This window comes from Oncorhynchus kisutch, linkage group LG21, assembly GCF_002021735.2.
Source record: "Oncorhynchus kisutch isolate 150728-3 linkage group LG21, Okis_V2, whole genome shotgun sequence".
In the NCBI taxonomy this organism is placed as follows: domain Eukaryota; kingdom Metazoa; phylum Chordata; class Actinopteri; order Salmoniformes; family Salmonidae; genus Oncorhynchus; species Oncorhynchus kisutch.
The window spans coordinates 16,297,262-16,324,799 of NC_034194.2; the positions used below are offsets into that span (position 1 = coordinate 16,297,262).

The following is a 27,538-nucleotide window of genomic DNA, read 5'->3' on the forward strand; positions in this document are numbered from 1 at the left end:
CTCTGAACAGTTGATGTTGAGATGTGTCTGTTACTTAAACTCTATGAAGCATTTATTTGGCCTGAAATTTCTGAGGCTGGTAACTCTAATGAACTTATCCTCTGCAGCAGAGGTATCTCTGTGTCTTCCATTCCTGTGGCGGTCCTCATAAGAGCCAGTTTCATCGTAGCGCTTGATGTTTTATTTTCGACTGCACTTGAAGAAACATTCAGAGTTCTTAAAATGTTCCGTATTGACTGACCTTCATTGCCATAATATGAACTTGGTCTTTTACCAAATAGGGCTATCTTCTGTATACCCCCACTATCTTGTCACAGCACAACTGATTGGCTCAAAGTTGTGGCCAATCCTTCAAAGGCTGTATGAAACCCCAGTCAGGCCGTTAGGGATGTGTGATGGCATTGTAACAGGCCATTGAAGGACCCCACACACAGAAACATTTGTCCTAAGCTGTGTAAGAGGGCCAACAGTCTCCAGCCCCCATTAGCAGTGGTACTCACACAGCTGCTGCTCTAAAAAACACACACACACACACTTGTGGACACAGACCCCAATGTACACACTGTTAAACTGACTGCTACTATAATCCCCCCCAATCCCAATTTGTGGTGCTAGAACGTGCCAATTGCTGTGCCTCCAATGGATATTGACAAAAATTACAGGGTACAAAAATACATGACTGGATGTTCATGATGAGCTAGTGGAGGGATAGTATTGGTACTTTCATCTTCAAAACCAGAAAGAAATAGGGGGAGGGGAAATCATACAGTAGTGTATTGCAATATAATATTTTCCTATTTTATATCGATACTGTGATGCCAAGTATCATTTTTTGTTTTTTATTCTCCAGTACTTTTGTATACTTTTTAGCCAGTAGTTATGTAATTAGCGCTCACGAGCCAAAAGTGTTCCCCGGGGGGGGGGGGGGGGGGCCTAAAAGCCATACCTCTTTTTCCTAACTTATGGGCAATTCACGAGATCTATCAAATTTTATTTGTCACATACACATGGTTAGCATATGTTAATGCGAGGGTAGCGAAATGCTTGTGCTTCTAGTTCCCGTAATTTCTAACAAGTAATCTATCTATGCGCGCGCATGCAAGCAATCTGAAAGTATTCACTTTTCCACATTTTGTTCACGTTACAACCTTATTCTAAAATGGATTAAATTGTTTTTCTTCCTCATCAATCTACACACAATACCCCACAATGCCAAAGCAAAAACAGTTTTTTTTTTTATTTTGGAAAATGTATTAAAAAAATAGCTGAAATCACGTTTACATAAGTATTCAGACCCTTTACTCTACTTTTGTTGAAGCACCTTTGGCAGTGATTACAGCCTCGAGTCTTCTTGGGTATGACGCTACAAGCTTGGCACACCTGTATTTGGGGAGTTTCTCCCATTTTCTTCTCTGCAGATCCTCTCAAGTTCTGTCAGGTTGGATGGGGAGCGTCGCTGAATAGCTTTTTTTAGGTCTCTCCAGAGATGTTCGATCGGGTTCAAGTCCGGGCTCTGGCTGGGCCAATCAAGGACATTCAGGCACTTATCCCAAAGCCACTCCTGTGTTGTCTTGGCTGTGTGCTTGGGGTCATTGTCCTGTTGGAAGGTGAACCTTTGTCCCAGTCTGAGGTCCTGAGCTCTCTGGAGCAGGTTTTCATCAAGGATCTCTCTGTGCTTTTTTCCCGTTCATCTTTCCTTCGATCCTGACTAGTCTCCCAGTCCCTGCCGCTGAAAAATCTCCCAACAGCATGATGCTGCCACCACCATGCTTCACTGTAGGGATGGTGCCAGGTTTCCTCCAGACGTGACGCTTGGCATTCAATCTTGGTTTCATCAGACCAGAGAATCTTGTTTCTCATGGTCTGAGAGTCTTTAGGTGTCTTTTGGCAAACTCCAAGCGGCCTGTCATGTTCCTTTTACTGAGGAGTTTCTTCCGTCTGGCCACTCTACCATAAAGGCCTGATTGGTGGAATGCTATGGAGATGGTTGTCCTTCTGGAAGGTTCTCCCATCTCCACAGAGGAACTCTGGAGTTCTGTCAGAGTGACCATCAAGTTCTTGGTCACTTCCCTGTCCAAGGCACTTTTCCCCGATTGTATATATTTTTTATTTTATTTAACTAGGCTAGTCAGTTAAGAACAAATTCTTATTTACAATGACGGCCTACCCCGGCCAAACCTGGACGATGCTGGGCCAATTGTGCGCCGCCCTGTGGGACTCGCATTCACGGCCGGATGTGATACAGCCTGGATTCGAATCAGGTACTGCAGTGTCTTAGAACACTGCTTCACTCGAGAGCAACAATTGCTCAGTTTGGCCGGGCGGTCAGCTCTAGGAAGAGTCTTGGTGGTTCCAAACTACTTCCATTTAAGAATGATGGAGGCTACTGTGTTCTTGGACCTTCAATGCTGCAGAAATGTTTTGGTACCCTTCCCCAAATCTGTGCCTTGACACAATCCTGTTTCAGAGCTCTATGGACAATTCCTTCAACCACATTGCTTGGTTTTTCTCTCTGACTTGCACTGTCAACTGTGGGACCTTTTATATAGACAGGTGTGTGCCTTTCCAAATCATGTCCAATCAATTGAATTTACCACAGATGGACTCCAATCAAGTTGTAGAAATATTTCAAGGATGATCAATGGAAATAGTATGCACCTGAGCTCAATTGTGAGTCTCATAGCAAAAGGTCTGAATACTCCCTCGTGTTTTTAATCAATTTGATACAATTTCAAAAAAGCTGTTTTCACTTTGTCATTATGGGGTAATGTGTGTTTTGTTTTAACACATTTTAGAATAAAGCTGTGATGTAACAATGTGGGAAGAGGTCTGTATACTTTCCAGATGCACTGTATGTATATACAGTGGGGAGAACAAGTATTTGATAACCTGCAAAATCGGCAGTGTATCCTACTTACAAAGCATGAGCATAGAGGTCTGTAATTTTTATCATAGGTACTACACTTCAACTATGAGAGACGGAATCTAAAACAAAAATCCAGAAAATCACATTGTATGATTTTTAAGTAATTAATTAGCAAAAAAAGAAAGGACCCTGTCTTTCAAGAATAAGTCGTAAAAATCCAAATAACTTCACAGGTCTTCATTGTAAAGGGTTTCCCATGCTTGTTGAATTAACCATAAACAATTAATGAACGTGCATCCGTGGAACGGTCGTTAAGACACTAAGGTCACAGTTATGAAAACTTAGGACACTAAAGAGGCCTTTCTACGGACTCTGAAGAACACCAAAAGAAAGATGCCCAGGGTCCCTGCTCATCTGCGTGAACTTGCCTTAGGCATACTGCAAGGAGGCATGAGGACTGCAGATGTGGCTAGGGCAATAAATTGCAATGTCCGTACTATGAGACGCCTAAGACAGCGCTACAGGGAGACAGGACGGACAGCTGATTGTCCTCGCAGTGACAGACCATGTGTAACAACACCTGCACAGGATCGGTACATCCGAACATCACACCGGCGGGACAGGTACAGGATGGCAACAATAACTGCCTGGGTTACACCAGGAACGCACAATCCCTCCATCAGTGCTCAGACTGTCCGCAATAGGCTGAGAGAGGCTGGACTGAGGGCTTGTAGGCCTGTTGTAAGGCAGGTCCTTACCAGACATCACTGGCAACAAAGTCGCCTATGGATACAAACCTACCGTTTTCTGGACCAGACAGGACTGGCAAAAAGTGCTATTCACTGACAAGTCGCGGTTTTGACTCACCAGGGGTGATGGTCGAATTCGCGTTTATTGTCAAAAGAATGAGCGTTACACTGAGGCCTGTACTCTGGAGCGGGATCCATTTTGGAGGTGGAGGGTCCGTCATGGTCTGGGGCGGTGTCACAGCATCATCAGACTGAGCTTGTTGTCATTTCTGGCAATCTCAATGCTGTGCGTTACAAGGAACACATCCTCCCTCGTGGTACCCTTCCTGCAGGCTCATCCTTTCACACATGAACAAGTCCAATACAGCAAATGAAAGATAAACATCTTGTTAATCTATCCATCGTGTCCGATTTTTTAAAATGTTTTACAGCGAAAACACAACATATATTTATGTTAGATCACCACCAAATCCCCAAAAAACACACAGCCATTTTTCCCAGCCAAAGATGGTCACAAAAGCAGAATTAGAGAATGAATCACTAACCTTTGATAATCTTCATCAGATGACACTCATATGACATCATGTTACACAATACATTTATGTTTTGTTCGATAATATGCATATTTATATCCACAAATCTCGGTGTATATTGACGCCATGTTCATAAATGCCTCCAAAATATCCGGAGTAATTACAGAGAGCTACGCCAGATAACAGAAATACTCATCATAAACTTTGACGAAAGATACATGTTTTACATATAATTAAACATACACTGGTTCTTAATGCAACCGCAGATTTTATTTTTTACGTTACGAAAAAAGCATACCATGCAATAATCTAAAACGGCGCTAAGACGTAACAATATTTCTCCGCCATGTTGGAGTCAACAGAAATACGAAATTACATCATAAATATTCCCTTACCTTTGATGATCTTTCATCAGAATGCAGTGCAAGGAGTCCTAGTTCCACAATAAATTGTTGTTTTGTTCCATAATGTCCATTACTAGTGTCCAATTAGCTGCTTTTGCTAGCACGGTTAGTTCACATGTCCAAAAGCTGGCGCTGGTCCAGGCGAACTCGGACGAAAACTTCAAAAAGTTATATTCCAGGTCGAATAAACTGGTCAAACTAAGTAGAGAATCAATCTTCGGGATGTTATTTTTATATATATATATATATATATCCAATAACGTTCCAACTGGAGCATTTGTTTTTGTCTACGGAGTAATGGAACGCAAGGCTATATCAACAGTAATATGCTCAACCAGGAACTGGCATTCTGACAGACCACTGACTCATTCCCCTCCCATCCGGTCCCACATCACACTAGAGGCTTCATTCCACGTTCTACTGTTGACATCTAGTGAAAGGCATAGGAAGTGCGAACAGATCCATATCTTGTTTGGATGTGAATAGGCGATGACTTGAAATTCAACCAGCCCCAGAATTTCCACTTTCTGTTTGGAAGTTTGTCTGCCCTATGAGTTCTGTTATACTCACAGACATAATTCAAAACGTTTTAGAAACTTCAGCGTGTTTTCTATCCAATAGTAATAATAATATTCATATATTAGCATCTAAGACAGAGTAGGAGGCAGTTTACTATGGGCATGCAATTCATCCAAAGTAAAAATGCTGCCCCCTATCCCTAACAGGTTTGCAGCTGGTGGCCACCAGATAGTGACTGTTACTTTTGATTTTGACCCCCCCCCCCCCTCCTTGTTCAAGGACACATTATTCCATTTCTGTTAGTCACATGTCCGTGGAACTTGTTCAGTTTGTCTCAGTTGTTGAATCTTGTGTAAATATTTGTATGAACATAACATGTTAAGTTTGTTGAAAATTAAGGCAGTTGACAGTGAGAGGATGTTTATTTTTATGCTGAGTTTAGTTGAAACACACACACTGACCAAAACATTACTTTGTTGGCATTTATTTATGTCCCCATTACCAATAAAACATAATCAAAACCTATTTCACTGACTTGCTGTGCTGTTTGTTCAGTCTCAACCAGGATTTCATCATACATGTCAAGCAGGGAAGTTTCAGCTCTCTGTCCGTGGCCTCTCTTTCCCGGTGTGCACTGTCACTATGTCCGTTTCCAGGTGTGTCTAACGTTTCACATAAATCCTACCCTATTTCTTGTCTGCGTCGAAGTAACAGTCCTTGTACCTAGCATCGAGCATGGTGGCGACACAGTAGAGGCTCAGCGAATGCCACCGAATCGCTTGTTTACAGCCTCTAGTAGAGTACTTTTTCAAGTTAACCCAACGGTCTGTGTTGGCATTTTTGTTGAGCAGGCGTTTCAATGCCATGACAGGGTATCGTGTCTGCTGCAGGCGGAGTTGAGCTTATTTCTCGAGTCAGTTGTTGGAATGGAGCTAGGAGTGTTCATTGTTCTAAGTTTCAAACATGTTCTCAAATGCTATTGAAATGGCAGCTGCTGTATGAGAACCAGCACATTCTCGAGCATGCAATACGACTTTCCTCAGTAGGAAATCCTTGTCGACCCACTGTGCTGTCAGACTCATAATGCTCATGAGGCTGACATCGCTGGTCCAAATGTCAGTCTTGAAGTTAAGGGCAACATTTGAAAAATAGCGCGTGCTTGGTAGTGTGTACCGGTTGCTTGACCAGTCGGCGAAAGCCAACATCATCCACGACAGAGAAAAGGTTGATTGTCAAGGGCAATTAATCCCATTAACTTGGTGTTAATGAATTTGGCCTTTTGTGTTGTCTCACTGAAATTGTATTATTCTTTCAAATGACTGCTCGACTTGTTAACTGTTTGACCTACACAGCAGACATTGTGGGCTAGGTTAGGAATGTCGTGTTGCACATTTTAGCACTATATATTTTTTGTGACGTCTTTCAAACAGCTACCTACATTTCATAGGTATGCTTTGACATGGGCTTTGCACATCGGCGTTAAACTAGACATCGGGCCGATACCGATGTTGGGCTTTCTAGCTAATATTGTCCGACTCCGATATGCTTACCGATTTTTATATCGTGCATCCTTAGTAAGTAGTGGATGAAAGATGGTATTGCTTGCGAGTCATACGCACAATGGTCACCATAACTTCCCCCTGCTATGGAGTGTCACTCAATAGCCTCACCCTGCTTGCTCTCTGAGGCTGAAGATATGAAACATGCTGTTCTATTGATTTGATGCTGTTTGTTGTTGGATTATTCATTCTGTGGACGTCGCCAGCCACTGTTCAGACACCTTTAATGGCCTTGATGCTCTTCTCACACACAAGGAGGGAATCTATAGTAAACCAGGCTGCAGTCATTTGCTCTTGCCTTTTTAATCTAATGGTGATGAGCTATCGTCTTGGATATAACACACAGTTAGTGTTTAGATAACGATCCAATAGAGTGCTCTTCAGTGGCTAAGCTAAAGGGTTCGAGAGGGTTTGATGGTAATGGGATTCATTCTGTTTTAGGCTAAATCGATATGAAATATGTAGCTAATGTAATATAATTCATTGTTATTTAATGCAGGCACACACATTTCTGATCTAAGTCTCAGTAGTCTGCACGGTCGGAATTAATAAATGTATGTTTCTTGCACAACAAGTCTCTCTTTATGAATTTAGTATCTGTCATATTCACGCAGTTCGACATTAAAAGTAATGCCCGCCCAGGTGAGTTTGGATTTCAAGAAACGCCAGTAGATACTCTACATGACCAAAAGTATGTGGACACCTGCTCATCGAACATCTCATTCCAAAATCATAGGGATTCATATGCAGTTGGTCCCCTCTTTGCTGCTAAAACAGCATATACTTTTCTGGGAAGGCTTTAGATGTTGGAACATTGCTGCGGGGACTTCCATTCAGCCACAAGCATTAGTGAGGTCGGGCACTGATGTTAGCCAATTAGGCCTGGCTCACAGTCTGCGTTACAAATCATCCAAAAGGTTTTTGATGGGGTTGAGGTCAGGGCTCTGTGCAGGGCAATCAAGTTCTTCCACACCAATCTAGACAAAACATTTCAGTATGGACCTCGCTTTGTACACAGGGGCATTGTCATGCTAAAACAGGAAAGGGCCTTTCCCAAACTGTTGCCACAAAATTGGACACAGAGAATCATCTAGAATGTCATTGTATGCTTTAGCATTAAGATTTCCCTTCACTGGAACTGAGGCCTAGCCCGAACCATGAAAAACAGCCCCAGACCATTATTACTCCTCCACCAAACTTTACAGTTGGCACTATGCATTAGGGCAGGTAGGGTTCTCCTGGCAATCGCCAAACCCAGATTTGAGTGTCGGACTGCCAGATGGTGAAGCGTGATTCATCACTTCAGATAATGCGTTTCCAATGCTCCAGAGTCCTATGGCAGCAAGCTGTACACCACTACACCGGCACTTGGCATTGCGCATGGTGATCTTAGACTTGTGTGTGGCTGCTCGGCCATGGAAATGGCAGCTCTAGCAGGACAGAAATTTGACACACTGACTTGTTGGAAAGGTGGCATCCTATGACAGTGCCACATTGAAAGTCACTGAGCTATTCAGTGTAAGGGTATTCTACTGTCAATGTTTGTCTATGGAGATTGCATGGCTGTGCTCGATTTCATACACCGGTCAGAAACTGATGTCAACATACTTTTGTATACAGTGTAGAGGTCAACCGATGATGATTTTTCAACGCCGATAACGATTATTGGAGGACCAAAAAAAGCTGATGCCAATTAATTGGCCATTTTTTAGCCTCATGTAAATAATGAAACCTGTTCAATTTGGTTTAAATAATGCAAAAACAAAGTGTTGGAGAAGAAAGTAATAGTGCAATATGTGCCATGTAAGAAAGCTAATGTTTCAGTTCCTTGCTCAGAACATATGAAAGCTGGTGGTTCCTTTTAACATGAGTCTTCAATATTCCCAGGTCAGGTAAGAAGTTTTAGGTTGTAGTTATTATAGGAATTATAGGACTATTTCTCTCTATACCTTTGACTATTGGATGTTCTTATAGGCACTTTAGTATTGCCAGTGTAACAGTATTGCTTCCGTCCCTCTCCTCGCCCCTAACTGGGCTCGAACCAGGAACACATCGACAACAGCCATCCTCGACGCATCGTTACCCATGCAGAGCAAGGGGAATAACCACTCCAAGTCTCAGAGCGAGTGACGTTTGAAACGCTATTACCGCGCACCCTGCTAACTAGCTAGCCATTCCACATTGGTTACACCATCCTAATCTCGGGAGTTGATAGGCTTGAAGCGAAGAGCTGCTGGTAAAACGCACGAAAGTGCTATTTGAATTAATGCTTATGAGCCTGCTGGTGCCCACCATCGCTCAGTCAGACTGCTCTATCAAATCAGACTTAATTATAACATAATAACACACAGAAATACGAGCAATAGGTCATTAATATGGTCGAATCCGGAAACTATAATCTCGAAAACAAGACGTTTATTCTTTCAGTGAAATACGGAACCGTTCTGTATTTTATCTAACGGGTGGCATCCATAAGTCTAAATATTCCTGTTACATTGCACAACCTTCAATGTTATGTCATAATTACGTAAAATCTTGGCAAATTAGGCGGCCCAAACTGTTGCATATACCCTGACTCTGCGTGCAATGAACGCAAGAGAAGTGACACAATTTCACCTGGTTAATATTGCCTGCTAACCTGGATTTCTTTTAGCTAAATATGCAGGTTTAAAAATATCTACTTCTGTGTATTGATTTTAAGAAAGGTATTGATGTTTATGGTTAGGTACACAATGGAGCAAGGACGGTCCTTTTTCGCAAATACGCACCGCATCGATTATATGCAACGCAGGACACGCTAGATAAACTAATATCATCAACCATGTGTAGTTAACTAGTGATTATGATTGAATGATTAATTGTTTTTTATAAGATAAGTTTAATGCTAGCTAGCAACTTACCTTGGCTTACTGCATTCGCCTAACAGGCAGTCTCCTTGTGGAGTGCAATGAGAAGTAGGTGGTTAGAGCTTTGGACTAGTTAACTGTAAGATTGCAAGATTGAATCCCCGAGCTGACATGGTAAAAATCTGTTCTGCCCCTGAACAAGGCAGTTAACCCACTGTTCCTAGGCCGTCATTGACTGACTTGCCTAGTTAAATAATTAATTAATAAAAGGTGTAAAAAAATAAATAAATCCAAATCTGTGTCCAAAAATACAGATTTCCAATTGTTATGAAAACTTGAAATCGGCCCTAATTAATCGGCCATTCCGATTAATTGGTCGACCTCTAATACAGTGCCTTCGGAAAGTATTCAGACCCCTTGACTTTTTCTACATTTTGTTACGTTACAGCCTTATTCTAAAATGGATGTAAAAAAGAAAATCTCAGCAATCTACACACAATACCACTTAATGACAAAGCAAAACAGCTGTTTTTTTTTTGCACATTTATTACAAAATAAACTACATGATTTCATGTGTTATTTCATAGTTTCATACTTAGAAAACTGTAAAAATAAAGAAAACACCTACTCATTGAAGGGTTTAAAACCTTTCACCGGTAGTGTGAATATAGATAGATATAATATACTGTTTAGAGAGAGATACAGTTCAAGACGGAAGTTTGCATACACCTTAGCCAAATACATTTAAACTCAGTTTTTCACAATTCCTGACATTTATTCCTCGTAAAAATTCCTTGTTTTAGGTCAGTTAGGATCACCACTTTATTTTAAGAATTTGAATTGTCAGAATAATAGTAGAGAGGATTTCTTTCAGCTTTTATTTATTTCATCACATTCCTAGTGGGTCAGAAGTTTACATACAATCAATTAGTATTTGGTAGCATTGCCTTTTTAAATTGTTTAAATTTGGTCAAATGTTTCGGGTAGCTTTCCACAAGCTTCCCACAATATGTTTTGGCCCATTCCTCCTGACAGAGCTGGTGTAACTGAGTCAGGTTTGTAGGCCTCCTCGCTCGGACACGCTTTTTCAGTTGTGCCCACAAATTTTCTATAGGATTGAGGTCAGGGTTTTGTTATGGCCACTCCAATACCTTGACTTTGTTGTCCTTAAGCCATTTTGCCACAACTTTGGAAGTATGCTTGGGGTCATTGTCCATTTGGAAGACCCATTTCTTGCCTCATGATGCCATCTATTTTGTGAAGTGCACCAGTCCCTCCTGCAGCAAAGCAGCCCCACAACATGATGCTGCCACCCCCGTGCTTCACGGTTGGGATGGTGTTCTTCGGCTTGCAAGCCTCCCCCTTTTTCCTCCAAACATAATGATGGTCATTATGGCCAAACAGTTCTATTTTTGTTTCATCAGACCAGAGGACATTTCTCAAAAAAGTACGATCTCTGTCCCCATGTGCAGTTGCAATCCGTAGTGTGGCTTTTTTATGGCGGTTTTGGAGCCGTGGCTTCTTCCTTGCTGAGCGGCTTTTCAGGTTATGTTGATATAGGACTCGTTCTACTGTGGATATAGATACTTTTGTACCTGTTTCCTCCAGCATCTTCACAAGTTCCTTTGCTGTTGTTCTGAGCGGTATGACGCCTGCGTGGTCCCATGGTGTTTATACTTGCGTACTATTGTTTGTACAGATGAACGTGGTACCTTCAGACGTTTGGAAATTGCTCCCAAGGATGAACCAGACTTGTGGAAGTCTACAATTTCTTTTCTGAGGTTTTGGCTGATTTCTTTGGATTTTCCCATGTTGTCAAGCAAAGAGGCACTGAGTTTGAAGGTAGGCCTTGAAATACATCCACAAGTACACCTCCAATTGACTCAAATGATGTTAATTAGCCTATCAGAAGCATAATTTTCTGGAATTTAAGCTTTTTTAATGGCATAGTCAACTTAGTGTATGTAAACTTCTGACCCACTGGAATTGTGATTAAGTAAAATAATCTGTCTGTAAACAATTGTTGGAAAAATTACTTGTGTCATGCACAAAGTAGATGTCCTAACCGACTTGCCAAAACTATAGTTTGTTAACAAGAAATTTGTGGAGTTTTTGAAAAACAAGTTTTAATGACTCCAACCTAGGTGTATGTAAACTTCCGACTTCACTGTATATACATATAGTACATTCAGAGAGTATACAGACCCCTTCCTTTTTTCCACATTGTGTTACATTACAGCTTTATTTTAAAATGTGTTTATTAAAAAAAAACACAATACCCCATAATGACGAAGTGAAAACCGTTTTTTCGTAATTGTATCAAATTGATTAAAAATAAAACATCTTATTTAAGTATTCAGACCTGCATCCTGTTTCCAATGATCATCCTTGATGTTTCTACAACTTGAGTCCACCTGAGGTAAATTCTATTGATTGGACATGATTCGGAAAGGCACACACCTGTCTATGTAAGGTCCCACAGTTGACAGTGCGTATCAGAGCAAAAACCAAGCTATGAGGTTGATAGAATTGTCTGTAGAGGTTCGAGACAGGTTTGTGTTTAGGCACAGATCTAGGGAAGGGTACCAAAAAAAGTCTACAGCATTGAAGGTCCCCAAGAACACAGTGGCCTCCATCATTCCTAAATGGAAGAAGTATGGAATCACCAAGGCTCTTCCAAGAGCTGACCGCCCAGCCAAACTGAGCAGTTGGGGGAGATGGGCCTTGGTCAGGGAGGTGAAAAGAGCTCTGATGTTATCAGTGTTTATTACCCGAAAACAATAACAGAGCGGTGTCTGATATCAGCACAGTCATCTAGACAAGGTCGACAGACAGAAAGCCAGCCAGCCAGCAAGCATTATGTTGGTCTGTCTATCTGACATCTAACAGTGCCGACGTCCAGAGAGCAGTTCTATGTCATTGAGCTCTAAGCAGGCGTCACGCTGTCACGGCCAAGGTTAGGAGAGCAACAGGAATGTTGCCTGGTACATCTAGTTCATAGTCTTTCTGCACACCGAGATGTGTGCATGCGTACGTTCATGCCCTACCAATTCATCCAGTCTGGCCAAAGTCTGCCACAGCAGCTTTGAATACCAACAGCCCAGAGTTAGCTGCTAATTGAATCTCGTATTTCGAGGGTTAAGTAGAGAAGAGGACAGTAGTCACCCTGGCATAGTATTTCACAAACGCTGCTGTCTGGTGTGCCTTGGATGGTGGGTGAGAGGTGGTGATAGTGTAGAGTGGGTGAGAGGAGGACCTGGGCCAGTGGGGTCAGAGCAGAGCAGTGTGTGCCAACTGGGTCATAACATACACATGCTCTGTCTAGCCTCACTTCATCATCTGAATGATCCTGGCTGTCTTTCCACTCTACTGCTCTAACATGGAGATGTAGTCAGTTCTCTGGCAGTTTGGCTCCATATTTCCCTTCTTTATTGACCATTTAATGTTGTCGTCACATTTTTTGCGTAGCAGCCAAACTAATAACGAAGTGGTCGTCATTGATGAAATTGTTTACAAAATGTAGTCATGCTATTACTTCCATTGTAGCTAACTCGGGGGATTTCAACCAGTGGGCCACGGAGGTACTGCAGGGGTCTGTGAAAATATGTATATATACAGTGCATTCGGAAAGTATTAAGACCCTTGACTTTTTCCACATTTTTACATTATAGGGATATTCTAAAGTTAATTTAAAAAAAAAAAAATCCTCATTTTTAAATCCTCATCAATCTATCTAATCTAATACCCCATAATGACAAAGCAAAAAAACATTTTTTTAACTGAAATCACATTTACACAAGTACTCATACCCTTTTGTCAATACTTTGTGTAAGTACCTTTGGCAGTGATTACAGCCTCAAGTCTTCCTGGGTATGACGTTACAAGCTTGGCACACCTGTATTTGGGGGAGATTCTCCCATTCTTCTCTGCAGATCCTCTCAAGCTATGTCAGGTTGGATGGGGAGTGTAGCTTCACAGCTATTTTCAGGTCCTTCCAGAGATGTTTGATCGGGTTCAAGTCCGGGTTGGGCCACTCAAGGACATTCAGAGACTTGTCCAGAAAGCCACTTCTGCATTTTCTTGTCTGTGTGCATTGGGTCGTTGTCCTGTTGGATGGTGAACCTTCGCCCTAGTCTGCGGTCCTGAGCACTCTGGAGCAGGTGTTCCTCAAGGATTTCTCTCTACATTGCTGCGTTCATCTTTCCCTCAATCCTGACTAGTCTCCCAGTCCCTGCCGCTGAAAAACATCCACACAGCATGATGCTGCCACCACCATGCTTCACCGTAGGGATGATGCCATGTTTCCTCCAGACGTGACACTTGGCATTCAGGCTAAAGAGTTCAATCATTGTTTCATCAGACCAGACTATCTTGTTTCTCATGGTCTGAGAGTCCTTTTAAGTGCCTTTTGGCAAACACCAAGCGGGCTGTCATGTGCCTTTTACTGAGGAGTTGCTTCCGTCTAGCCACTCTACCATAAAGGGCTGATTTGGTGGAGTGCTGGAGAGATGGTTGTCCTTCTGGAAGGTACTCCCATCTCCACAGAGGAGCTCTGTCAGTGACCATTGGATTCTTGGTTACCTCCCTGACCAAGGGTCTTGGTGGTTCCAAACATCTTACATTTAAGAATGATGAAGGCCACTTTGTCTTGGGGAACTTCAATGCTGCAGACATTTTTTGGTATCCTTCCCCAGATCTGTGCCTCAACACAATCCTGTTTCAGAGCTCTATGGACAATTCCTTCGACCTCATGGCTTGGTTTTTTCTCTGACTTGCACTGTCGACTGTGGGACCTTTTATAGACAGGTGTGTGCCTTTCCTAATCATGTCCAATCAATAGAATTTACCTCAGGTGGACTCTAATCAAGTTGTAGAAACATCTCGAGAATGATCAATTGAAACAGGATATTCATTTACAAAAATATTTTTAAAACCTATTTTCGCCTTCGAATTAAGGGCTATTGTGTGTAGATTTATCAGGGGGAAAAACTACTTAATCCATTTTAGAATATGGCTGTAACGTAACACTCTTTGAACAGGCTATTAATTGTGTCAATTGTTTGCTATTTGTTTGTCAATCTTGATCAATTCCTCGTTAAATATACACAGTGTACAAAACATTAAGAACACCTTCCTAATATTGAGTTGCAACCCCCTCCCCCCTCAGAACAGTCTCAATTATTGGAAAGAGCAGGAGTTCTTAATGTTTTGTACACTGTGTATCTTGATTATATAGCTTTGCACACCTGGATTGTACAATATTTGCCCATTTGTAATTTTTTAATTCTTCAAGTTCTGTGAAGTTTGTTGTTGATCATTGCTAGAAAGCCATTTTCAGGTCTTGCCATAGATTTTAAGCCTGTTGAAATAAATAAATTAGTCTCTAATCTATGTATTTCACATGACTCTGCAAGGGTGATCCATCCTCATTTTTCTCCTATCACAACCGTTGAACTCTGTCTTGGCCTCACGATGAAATCCCTGAGCAGTTTCCTTCCTCTCTGGCAACTGTGTTAGGAAGGATGTCAATAGCTCTTTAGTGACTGGGTGTATTGATACACCATCCAAAGCCTAATTAATAACTTCACCATGCTCAAAGGGATATTCAGCCTATGCTTTTTAAATACCAATCAGTGCCCTTTGGGGCTCCTGAGGGGTGCAGTGGTCTAAGGCACTGCATCACAGTGCTAGAGGCGTCACCACAGACACCCTGGTTTTATTCCGGGCAGTATCACAACCAGCCGTGATTGGGAGCCCCATAGGGTGGCGTACAATTGGCCCTAGCGTCGTTCGGGTTTGGCCGGTGTAGGCCATCATTGTAAATAAGAATTTGTTCTTAACTGACTTGCCTAGTTAAATGTATAATTTAAAAACATTTGCGAGGCATTGGAAAAACCTCCCTGGTCTTGTGTGGTTGAATCTGTGCTTGATATTCACTACTCGATTGAGGGACCTTACAGATAATCGTATGTGTGGGGTACAGAGATGGGGTAATCATTAAAAAATGTTAACCACTATTGAACACAGAATGAACCCATGCAACTTATTAAGGCTTGCCATAAAAAAGTGGATGAATACTTGACTACATTTTAATAGGGATGTGAATATTGTATTTAAATCAATTCAACCACCATTTACAGCTCGACCTGCCTGCCTCCTGCTGAATCTTTGTCCTTACGAGTGGACTGCTACAAGGGCCCTAATTTAGATAGGTTTCTGCCTAGAATATCCAACATTTTGGTCAGCTATTTGTTAGTCAACTTGTCTATAATTAGATACATTCAGCTTCTCTTTTGTCATTAGAAGACAAAATAAAAACCCTTTCTCACCAGAATGTCATAAATCGATAGAACGAATGCTTCAATCTACTGTAGTTGACGTCGTTACATTTTTCTCTGTCGTCTCTGCTTCTTTCGCGGCGCAAAGACATTTAGGGACCATTAAGAAATGTAATACATTTTGTTTTTTGAAACAGGAAGCTGTAAAAACGACCCAAAATGTTAAGATTTCAGTTTGGCATGAATGCATATTTTATGTGGTTGAAATAAAATCAGCGTTTATGATACTGATGAACATAGCACCTTTACAGACGGTTCCTAATTGCACACTCTCAAGATCCTCTCAAAGAAAGAAAGAAAAACTCTATGCAAACTCACACATACTACACTGGTACTCCCACACACAAACACACACATACTACACTGGCACTCCCACACACAAACACACACATACTACACTGGCACTCCCACACACAAACACACACACTCCTACATACATGCTCACACACATGCATATTGATGCCACACACACATACTCTTTCACACTGTTTAGTATACAGTATATCCGGATTGCCTAGTCACTTCTAACCCTACCTACATGTACATACTAGAGGTCGACCGATTATGATTTTTCAACGCCGATACCGATTAGTGGAGGACCCCCCCCCCCCCAAAAAAAAACGATTAAATCTGCCAATTTTTTAACACATTTTCTTATTTGCAATAATGACAATTACAACAATACTGAATGAACACTTATTTTAACTTAATATAATACATCAATAAAATCAATTTAGCCTCAAGTAAATAATAAACATGTTCAATTTGGTTAAAATAATGCTAAATCAAAGTGTTGGAAAAGAAATTAAAAGTGCAATATGTGCTACGTAAGAAAGGTAACGTTTCAGTTCCTTGCTCAGAACTTGAGAACATATGAAAGCTGGTGGTTCCTTTTAACATGAGTCTTCAATATTCCCAGGTAAGAAGTTTTAGGTTGTAGTTATTATAGTTCTTATAGGACTATTTCCCTCTAAAGCGTTTGTATTTCATTAACCTTTGACTATTAGATGTTCTTATAGGCACTTTAGTATTGCCAGTGTAACAGTATAGCTTCCGTCCCTCTCCTCGCTCCTGAAACGCTATTAACACGCGCTACCTAGCTAGCCATTTCACTTCGGTTACACCAGCCTCATCTCGGGAGTTGATAGGCTTGAAGTCATAAACAGCGCAATGCTTGATGCACAACAAAGAGCTGCTGGCAAAACGCCCGAAAGTGCTGTTTGAATGAATGTTTACGTGCCTGCTTCTGCCTACCACCGCTCAGTCAGATACTTTGATGCGTGTATGCTCAGTCAGATTACGCTAGATAATATCTAGTAATATCATCAACCATGTGTAGTTAACTTGTGATTATGAATGATTGTTTTTTTTATAAGATAAATTTAATACTAGCTAGCAATTTACCTTGTCGTACTGCATTCGCGTAACAGTCTCCTTGTGGAGTGCAACGAGAGAGAGGCAGGTCGTTATTGCATTGGACTGGTTAACTGTAAGCTTGCAAGATTGGATCCCCCGAGCTGACAAGGTGAAAATCTGTCGTTCAGCCCCTGAACAAGGCAGTTAACCCACCGTTCCTAGGCCGTCATTGAAAATAAGAATGTGTTCTTAACTGACTTGCCTAGTTAAATAAAGATTAAATAAAGGTGTATAAAAAAATCGCCGCCCAAAAATACCGTTTTCCAAATGTTATGAAGACCTGAAATCGCCCCTAATTAATCAGCCATTCCGATTAATCGGTTCAACCTCACCTCGTACCCCACCTGCGTTACCTCACCTCGTACCCCACCTGCGTTACCTCACCTCGTACCCCACCTGCGTTACCTCACCTCGTACCCCTGCACATTGACTCGTTACTGGTTCTCCTTGTATACAGCCTCATTATTGTTATTTTATTGTGTTACTATTTCCTTTTTTATTTAGCAAATCTATTCTTACTTTTTAACTCTGCATTGTTGGGAATGGGCTCGTAAGTAAGCATTTCACGGGGAAGTGTACACCAGTTGTATTCGGCGCATGTGACCAATAACATTATTTTATTTAAAATAGTTAATATTAAGGCTACTTGAGAGGTTTATAGACCTAGAGTCAGAGTTTCCATTTAACCCATCTGAACAGTAGGCTACAGTCTACTTGACGCCCCCTCCCCGTCTTGTGACTGTCGAACTTCTATAGCGCCTCACAATCATCGCACATAACAAAGCCGGCACTGCCCTCATCCTCTTTTACCTCTTCACCAAATCTGAAGTGGCTTTTCTGGATCTTCCCTTTATTTTCAACTCTCCTTTTCAGAGCTTTTCTCTTTATTGAATTAAACTCCGACATTGTCCACAAAAGCATTTGGCGATTGGCATGTCGGCTATGTGGCGCGCATACAGTTAGGCCCTAAAGCTTAGGCTTACGCACTCATGGCAGATAGCCTAAAAAAGAATGAACGAAAAACCTCAATGTAGCCTATAGATATAAATTGCACAAGAATGATGATACATTTGATTTAAATCCATAAGTGTATTTTCTCTTTATTTAATCCACCCACACACCCTTCATCCACTCAATATGTCATGACCCTAAACCCACCCGGCCCGCGGATATAACCGTGGGGGCTGTGGGCTATAAGTCAACCCGCGCATCACTAGTAGTCAGAGTTTCTCTGGCAGATCAGATATTAGACTGCGTTGACTCACTCTACACATTTTTCCACTACCTAATAGTGAAGGAGTCATCGGAGATGAGATGGTGTTTATTCATATCATTAACTCTAGCTAGGCCTATACAGAGGGTTAGGGCTAGGCTATAGCAAGTCTACACCCCCTTGAACTGTTTTCACATTTTGTTGCGTTACAAAATGGGATTGAAATCGATTTCATTTATAAAATTTTTTGATCTACACAAAATATTCCATAATGTGAATGTGAAAAGAAAATTCTACAAATGTTTACAAATTAATACACATTTAATGTCTCAAATATAGTAAGTATTCGCCCCATTTGTTTAGGCAAGCCTAAATTAGTTCAGAAGTTAAACTTGGTTTAACAAATCACAAGTTCTATGGACTCACTCGGTGTGAAATAATAGGGGTCGACATGAATTTTGAATGACTACCCCTTCCTCTGTCCCCCATACATACTACATCTGTAAGGTCCCTCAGTCAAATATTGAATTTCAAGAATAGATTAAACTTCAAAGAGCTGGGAGCTTTTTGAAAGCCTCGTAAAAAAAAAGGTATGTGTTTGGTAGATGGGTAACAATAACAAATCAGACATTGAGTATCTTCAAGCATGGTCAAGTTAATAATTATGCTGTGGATGATGTATTAAACCACCCCAACACATCAAAGATGCAGTCGTCCTTCTGAACTGAGCTGCAGGACAAGAAGGAAACTGCTTAAGGATGTCACCATGAGGCCATTGGTGATTTTAAAACGGCTACAGAGTTCAATGGCTGTGATGGGAGAAAACTGAGGATGGATCAACATTGTAGTGACTCTACAATAATGACCGAATTGTGAAAAGAAGAATACAAATATACAGAATATTCCATAACATGCATATGTATGCAACAAGGCACTAAAGTAATACAGAAGGAAAAAAACATGGCAAAGGAAGACACTTTTTGGCCTAAATGCAAAGCCTTATGTTTGGTACAAATCCAAACACAACACATCACTGAAATAACTGCCTCCTTATTTTCAGGATGGTGGTGGCTGCATCATGGTATGGGTATGCTTGACATTGGCAAAGACTGGGGAGTTTTTCAGGATGAAAAGAAAGGGGATGGAGCTAAGCACAGGCAAAATCCTAACGGAAAACCTGCTTCAGTCTGCTTTACACCGGACTCTGGAAGAGGAATTCACATTTTCAGCAGGACAATGACATATGACACAAAGCCAAATCTACACTGGAGTTTCTTAGCGAGAAGACGGTGAATGTTCCTGAGTGGCCAAGTTACAGTTGTGACTGAAATCTGCTTGAAAATCTATGGCAAGACTTAAAAATTGCTGTCTAGCTATGATCCCCACACCTTTTACAGAGCTTGGAGAATTTTGAAAAGAATAATGGGAATGAATGCCCAATACAGGTGTGCAACGCTCTTATGAGACTTATGAGACCCAAAAAGACTCACAATTGTAATCGCTGCCAAAGATGTTTCTAACATATATTAACTCAGGGAGGTGAATACTTAACTAAAGTGTTATTTTTAATTAAAACATTTTTATAAATATATAACTTTTCTTCCAATTTGACATAACATATTATTTTGTGTGGTTCGTTGACAAAAAATGACAAATCCTTTTTATTAATGTCACATTGTAACACAATAAAATGTGAAGAAATCCAAGGGGGGTGTAGACTTTCTATAGGCTCTGTATGCCCTGGCTCTCTGCCTAATGTCGTTTTTCTATTCTCAGTAGAAAGCTGCTCTCTAAAGGCAATTACCATTGTTCAAATATTGAATTGTAAAAAAGGAGGATTGGATTTTCACTTACTGCATTCTGTTGCGGGTCGACATTTTCATCTCAGATCTGATTGATTTTTATTGTATCTTTTTGACCTGTAGGTTAACTTATTAAATGGAAACAGAATTTGCCAGCTGTGAGTGACAGTCATAGTGCCTACACAGCTTTGAATTATTAGCCTCTCAGTTGGTTCCTAATGATCGCTCGTCTTTGTGTGGAATGCCGAGTAGCTGGCGAGGTGAGTAACCTTGGTCTTGTTGAAACCCCTCTCTCTGGTCCTGGGAGTTAGATGCAAACTTTCGGACACCTCTGGACCTGGCTACTCTGTAGCTAGGGGGTTGCCATGGGTCCTTCCAGAACACTCTTCCCTGGCTAGAGTCATGTGACCTGGTCACCCCAATCACAGGCTGTACTTGGTGAGGATCTCAAACCCCCCAACACAGTCGGTGCTTTCGTTGAACAAGGAGATGCAGAGAGACAACAGGTCAGAAGAACTTTGCACCACTTCAACACAACTCACCAATGGAGTCTTCCTACAAGGACAATCCTCCAACCTGGACTTCCCAACTGTGTGATAGCGCATCGCTGATGATACAACCACTTCCACCATTACTTCCTGTTTCAATGCCAGCTGTCTTGAGCGTGGTATTAAAATGAAAATCTCTGTCTCCCACTGGTCATCCTAAGTTGCCTAACCGGGGAGCTGGGACAGTTGTAGCTATAATCAAAACTGGCACATCTTTCGGAGACCACGCACATATATATATACACACACACACACACACACACCCACAGCAGAACACACAACTGTGGCAGTCAGCTGCCGGCCATTCCAAAGCAGTTATCCAAGGCAGCGAAAGGGAAGAGGGTGGAGCTTGAGTAACCCCCTCCCTTTCCACACACCCCTCCCCTCTTTGTCACAGAGTGAACGCAGCCTTCAGCCTCTCAGTTGACTCCCTCATTCACTCACTCCATCTCAGGCAGTGTGGAAGCCGTGTTGGATTTTACTACTCATCTGTTTGCAGCGGGGTAGAGCAGAGAGTGATAGAGAGAGGATAAAGACAGAGAGAGACAGGGGGCAGAGGAGCAGTGCGGCTATGGGGCAGTTGTGTTGCTTTCCCTTCTCCCGAGCAGAGGAGAAGATCCGTAAGTCCTTGGGTGTGGGTGGTCTTTCTGTCTTCTGGTTTGCTTGTGGCTGGGACTCAGATCTATGGGAGAAAGAAAGGGGCTTATCATTTTACTGTATGTCTCTGTGAGAATGTGTGTTTGTATCCGGGTGTCCATTGTGTGTGTGTGTGTGTGTATGGGTAAGTATGTGCTTTTGTGTGTGTATTTGTATTTGCACCTTAGGTCTTATCTTGGCATTGCGGAAGAGTTTATAGTCCACTATAAACGACGTGCACATGCCATAAACGTTCGTGCTCCTGTCTCTGTCACCAGTGTACTGATATCTGAACTTGGGGCTGTCTGTCAAAGTGCCTGTGTCTTTTTCTGGAGCTGCTATGTGCCAACAGCCTCTCCAACAATTGGCAATGCAGCACACTCAGCCCTGGAAGCTCCCATGCTGCCAAACAATTTATTTTTCATTTCTCTATTATAAATCCGTCCAAAGCTCTTGCCAGTCTGGCAAAGCTAGTCTTGTTTAATTTGGCAGGATTTTCTCTCTGCATTGTTTCTCTGTCTCCAACTCGATGGGGGACTTTCTCTGTTGAAACACTGCAATCAGAGAGCTGCCTTTTCTGAGAGCATGTTTGCCCTACTTTTAATTCTAGCTTGGTGGAGGGAAAGAGAGAGAGCTAGTAGGAGTGAGAGGGAAACTAGAGGGGTGGGGAGGAAGGGAGGGAGGGGAAGAAAGAGAAGGGTGAAGAGGTTTGTCATGAGAGGTCAGATGCTCGTTGGGTGATGTGATTGTGTTGTCACCACGCCTCGTGAGCCCAGCTGGGTGCGAGGAGCGTGTCCTTGTTTGGCCGCTGGCTGGCCGTGTGAATACTGTGAAAGGGTGTCTGTGTTTTCCACGGAAAAGGGAGACCGTCTGTTCTTCCACGGGCACAAACTGTGAGCCCTGAGCATCTGACAACCCCAACAGCGCTAAATAATAGCTTTGGAATTTTAAAAGGCAGCATGGTGGAGGGGGGAGGGGAGGGGAGGGGGGGCAGGTAGTTGTAACCAGCTAAAGCCGATCTGTCTGCCTGGTATTCCCAGTGTAGTTAGAAAAGACGGGAGGGGGCCTCAGAACACACTCAGACACATACAGTGCTAGTTAGGTTTGCTGATTCAAGCAGAGGCTTCATTGTGATCTGTATCCAAATTGGAAGAGACCACTTGATTGTTCTCTTGCTATGGCATCATGTCAGCCTGAGGTGTGTAGCGCATTCCTGCTTGTGTGTCTGATGAGTAAGATACATGACTGGCAGAGCGCGCTGTGTTGTTGCTGCCTGTCTGCACTCCTGTCGGTCTGCTTTTATGCAGCCACATGTGCATGCACACAGACACACACACACACACACACGCAGTGCACAGTCATGGAAAAACACATACACACGGCCTATTCTAACCCCGTCCAAGGACAGATTGGAGCTGGGACCCAATGGCAACCTTGTCAGGCCACCAGCACTAGGTCCCTATAGTGACGGAGAGACAAGCGCCCTGTGATATATGACTGCAGAAGGTCCAGAAGCGCTAGGCTCAGCATGCAATGACTTTCACACACACCCACTGTACGGGCTCATTTGATCACTTTATCTTGTTGGAGAATATCCTAGTTGCTGTGTTGTGAATACTCATTTTTGTTTTGGAATGTGGCTTATCCATTATCCATGAGATAGATTCAATCTAGTGTGCAGTGCAGTGCAGCGGTTGTGTGTGTGTGTGTGTACAGCAGAGAGCGAGCAGAGCTAAAAAAGATCCTTCCTCGCCTCATTTCCCTCAGATGACCTGGTGATTTAGGAGGAGCTCTCTCAGGATCTCCCTAATGGAGCTGCCGTTTCCTCAGGAAATACCTCCAAGCAGACTCCACCGCACCACTCCCCCTTCCAGGGGTGGAGGAAAACCACACACATTTAGATTTTAGTCACTTAGCAGACAGTCTTATCCAGAGCGACTTACAGGAGCAATTACGGTCAAGTGCCTTGCTCAAGGGCACATCGTCAGTTTTTCCCCCCTAGTCGGCTCGGGGATTAGAACCAGCTACCTGCCGCCCTGTTTGATAACACGTCTGATGAAATGTCTGGGCACAGGACTGGAGTAGAGGCGGAGAGAGAGACTGCTGTTCGATACTTGCATAGTTTAATACTCTCAAAATCATTCTAATGCTATCGCCTTGACTACTACGTATGCTAGTCTGGGTTTTGGCTTCCCTTTTCTCAGTCCAATACAAAAAGGTGAACCACTTCGCCTTGTCTCTCAGGTGCACCCTGCTGGCTAGCTCTTAATCTGTCAGCCTGATCTCTCCTGCATTATTACCGGTGTGGATGTGGCGTTTAGTGCTCTCATAAAGTTCTCTCTGAGCCACAGCACTAACTAATGAACTAGAGTTTACCTTCACGCTGCTCACTGTTCTCGTGAGAGTGGGAGAGAGCGAGATAGAGAGTCTCTCTAGTCTACGATGTTCAGGTTTGACGTCTGTCAACCCATAAGGGGTCTGTCTCCTCTGTGAGTTTCCCCCCCCCTCTTCACGTGGCAAATGCAGACATAGAATTACTAGTATCTAGTTCCGTGGATGTATGCACGCCCTTCTATGTACTGCACACTCTCTCACATTGTGTTCTGTGGACTTCCATGGTACAAAGTGCACTCCTGCCTTGATTGAGTTGACATGTTTTGCTTCACACTTCTGATAAGCAACTTCTCCATGTGTCACTCGTATCGCAGCACACGCTTCATTCTAATCTGCATACTGTAAGGTATAATAAAGGTCATTACTTTGCCGTGTGAAGAAAGCTATTTATTTCTCCCCCTCTGCTGTAAGTATTAATTAAATGTCTTTGGAGAGAGACTCATCCCTGAGAGAAATACACTTAACACTGATGAACCTTTCTTAATCTGACTACTTGATTCTGCAACGCAGTGGTCCTCTGAGTACGAGACCATAAAACACCACAGAAATCAAAATGTGTGAGATTCCTAAATCACTGAGTGTTGAAATTCACCAAACCTATCATTCAGCACTGCAATCAAGGTATGCTCTCAGTCAATCAAAAATGTGTATGGCCAATCAAAATAAAGAATAGGCTAATCGCCGCACAACCGCCCCTGATTGTGGGAAAATGGAGTCTGATTTGTGTTGAAGTACTGTTCTGTTGCTAAACGGCTATTGTTTGTCTTGCAGATCTTTTTCAGAGCGGGCCCCGGGCTGCTCGGACAAGTACGTGTGTCTCTGTCTCTCAGTGGGCTCTCTGAGTCCCAAAGCACCATTTCATTTAAAGCACTGTACTCTCCCGGACTTCCTCCTTTTGACATGTTCTTGTGTAACTAGCAGACTGTTTGACTCTAAACCATACTGGAACAAGAGCGTGAAAGGATGACACCAGTGTTTGTCTTGTTTTTAGCCTCGGCTCCTCAGTGTTCTCACTGTTAATGCCAAATCCCCCTGTCACTCTAATGCACCCTCCAACTCGAACATACTTTAATACTGGCAGACTGTCACTGATACAGTAGCTAACAAGAGAACTGTACTGCAGGCACAACATATTTCTCCTAAAACTATAGCCACAGTAAATTCATAGCTTACCTTAATCACTTAAGTGCTCAAAATGTGAATTGTACTCCTCTGGGAATGTACTTAATTGACACTGTATGAGCTTACCATCACTGAGCTTTGAGGCTTGAAGAGCCTTTAACCAAGGGGCTCGTGTTGTGTTGACAGAACTTGACACTGAGCTGGAATAGGGTAAAGGTCATGTAGCTCAGAGCTGCTAGGCTGCATGGTGTGAGTAGTGACCAGGTGTAGTAGTGACGCTTGCTGTTGTGGTGTCATTGGTTGTGTAGGTGTGAAGAGGGGTCCGGAGCCTGACGATGAGGAGCTGGTGAGCCTGAGTAAGAGGCTGGTGGAGGACGCCGTGCTGCGGGCCGTGCAGCAGTACATGGATGAGACTCAGCACAACGGGGCCGCGTCATCTGACCTGGCGCGGCCCTCAGACAACCTCAACAGTAACACTGTCAACACTACCACCACCGACACCAGCGCCAGCAGCAAGTGACCACAGACAATTCCCCCAGGCGGCACTGGACACTAACCAGCCCAGGCAGGAACTCAGGCAGTCAGCCAGCCCAGGAGCCAATGGGCAGTTGAGGGGTTTTACTAGACAAGGAAGGTGGGCTTTTTGGGGCAGGACACTGAATCCCTATGCAGCTTTTTGTGTATCTTTAACTCTGTCACCCACTACTCTCATCAGTCTCCCTCCAATCAAGCCTCTGTCGTGTCTGTCTGCCCAACTGTCTTGACTAGTTTGGACCTTCATTCTTTCCTCCTATAAAGAGTTTCCCTTTTGAAGGAAATTGCTGTTCTGATTTATTGGCTGCCAAAGGTCGCCCCAACATTCAGAGTGGAGCTGACGTGTCACGACACACACTACCGACTGATCTGGGACCTGAGGTTAGGTTGGGCTAAACCTCGGCCCTCCGCAAGGTGCGGTCAGTGCAAAGACAATCACCGTCTTTCTACTAAAGCTAAAACAAAACATCACTACAAAATTAACTGCAACTCAAAATCTTGAGGCCAAGGGGATTGAGCTGGACTATGCAGTTAGAAAATATGCTGTGAACTATGTTTACGTGATCCTGTCTCATCTGTGCTGTATGTGGTTAAGACGTGAAGGGTAAATGTAGAGTGGGTCCCATGACCTACCCGTGGTAAAAATCTGCTTTTTAAAATCAAATGAATATACACAGCCAAAAAGGTTGACCTACTGGCGATGAGGATCACATTGGGTGTCTGTTAGTTTGTTTGTGTGTTTTGTTTGTCCCCTGTAGAAGAGGCTGGTTGATGCAGCAGACCTGGTTGGGAAGCCCCTTCACACACAGAACCAGTGTCCGGTCTCAGAAACTACAGGACATAAAGGAGCTTTTATCCCAGCCAGCTGTCCAGGCTAGCATCCGCCGGAAGATCTCTGGAGGACAGGTTCCATCTGCATCTGACTGACAGAACACTCCCAGTGCCCGCCTCCAGGGTGGCGACAGCACCAAGGAACTTCACATACTGTAAGAGTAGGTTACTGTAACACATACTGTAAGAGTAGGTTACTGTACTACACAGGAGAGAGACACCACAGTACAAACACAACAGAAAGTACATCCAGTTGTCATAGTGGAAGGTTTTTTTGTATGATATTATTTACATTACTACAAAAAAAAGATGTTTGTAATTTTGAAATGAGTAGGAAAAAAATAGTTGGCTGAAAAAAGGACAACTGATGAATTTCAGTTTTTATTTTACATGCTGTTAGCGAAGTAGATGCTTAAATTACCACATCCGAATTGGCCTTAATAATGACTGAAGTGAAGTAGACCTTGATTTATTATTACCTTGCTCTTGGAGGCTTGTGTTTTGTTTATGTCTATATTCAGCTTTTGCATAAATTCACCAGAACCTTAACATATGCTTTGTGTCACAGATGTGTCATGGGATGCTACAGCATTGTCTGCTGCCTTGCTTATGGTCTCCACAGTCTAAAGGTTGTTCTATGTACCAGGTTTGCTAGATGTCAACGACAGTTTTGTGTGTCATGTCTAGCCACAATGAACAATAAAAAATACAAATAAATCAGGATATGAAAATCGATCGAACAGACTTTGTTTCCTGTCAGGTTGACTGATGCCTTGAGGGTGTTTTGAATGATCTATGGTGTCGATCTTTGGGGATGGTTCAAGGCAAAGGTCTAGAGCCTTTTGTGATGCAACCTCATTGGAATTTCCTCACAACAGATGGGTCAGTGGGTAGTTCCTGTATTTTAAAAGCATCTGCCTCATGCAGTTGTTTTACTCATATACTTTTACATGTTTTCTCTTCCATTTTTGGATCTTGGCCCTCGAAGCTCCCGTTCGCCTGGCACCATCTGCCCAAGCAGAGAGGGGGGGGGGGGACAAAGAGAGAGGGGGAGTGGACGCTGCCCAGAGATCGAAGCAGGATTGGCGGTCGTGGGCTGAAACTATACTTATCACGGAACTACCTGTATATGACCACTGCATTGAAGCCACCATCTGTCATAGTGAAGGCATAACAGTCACACAAAGGTTAAATGTGTCATGATATCAGGCCCAGAGAAATCTCTTTC

The 27,538-nt window shown here is 42.7% G+C and overlaps 1 protein-coding gene across 5 annotated transcripts in view; it reads left to right on the plus strand.

Annotated features, from left to right (window-relative positions):
* Positions 1-27,045, plus strand: part of akap7 (A-kinase anchoring protein 7) — a 51,871-nt gene extending 24,826 nt beyond the window's left edge. For 3 of the 5 annotated variants that reach the window (XM_031800635.1, XM_031800634.1, XM_031800638.1), the window contains 2 exons: positions 24,595-24,630; positions 25,254-27,045. In XM_031800635.1, coding sequence (XP_031656495.1) covers positions 24,595-24,630; positions 25,254-25,465 — 248 coding nt within the window. In that variant the 3' untranslated portion in view covers positions 25,466-27,045. The remainder of the gene's footprint in view (positions 1-24,594; positions 24,631-25,253) is intronic. The other 2 variants (XM_020455565.2, XM_031800637.1) reach the window with 1 other exon arrangement.
* The last annotated feature ends 493 nt before the right edge of the window (positions 27,046-27,538 follow it).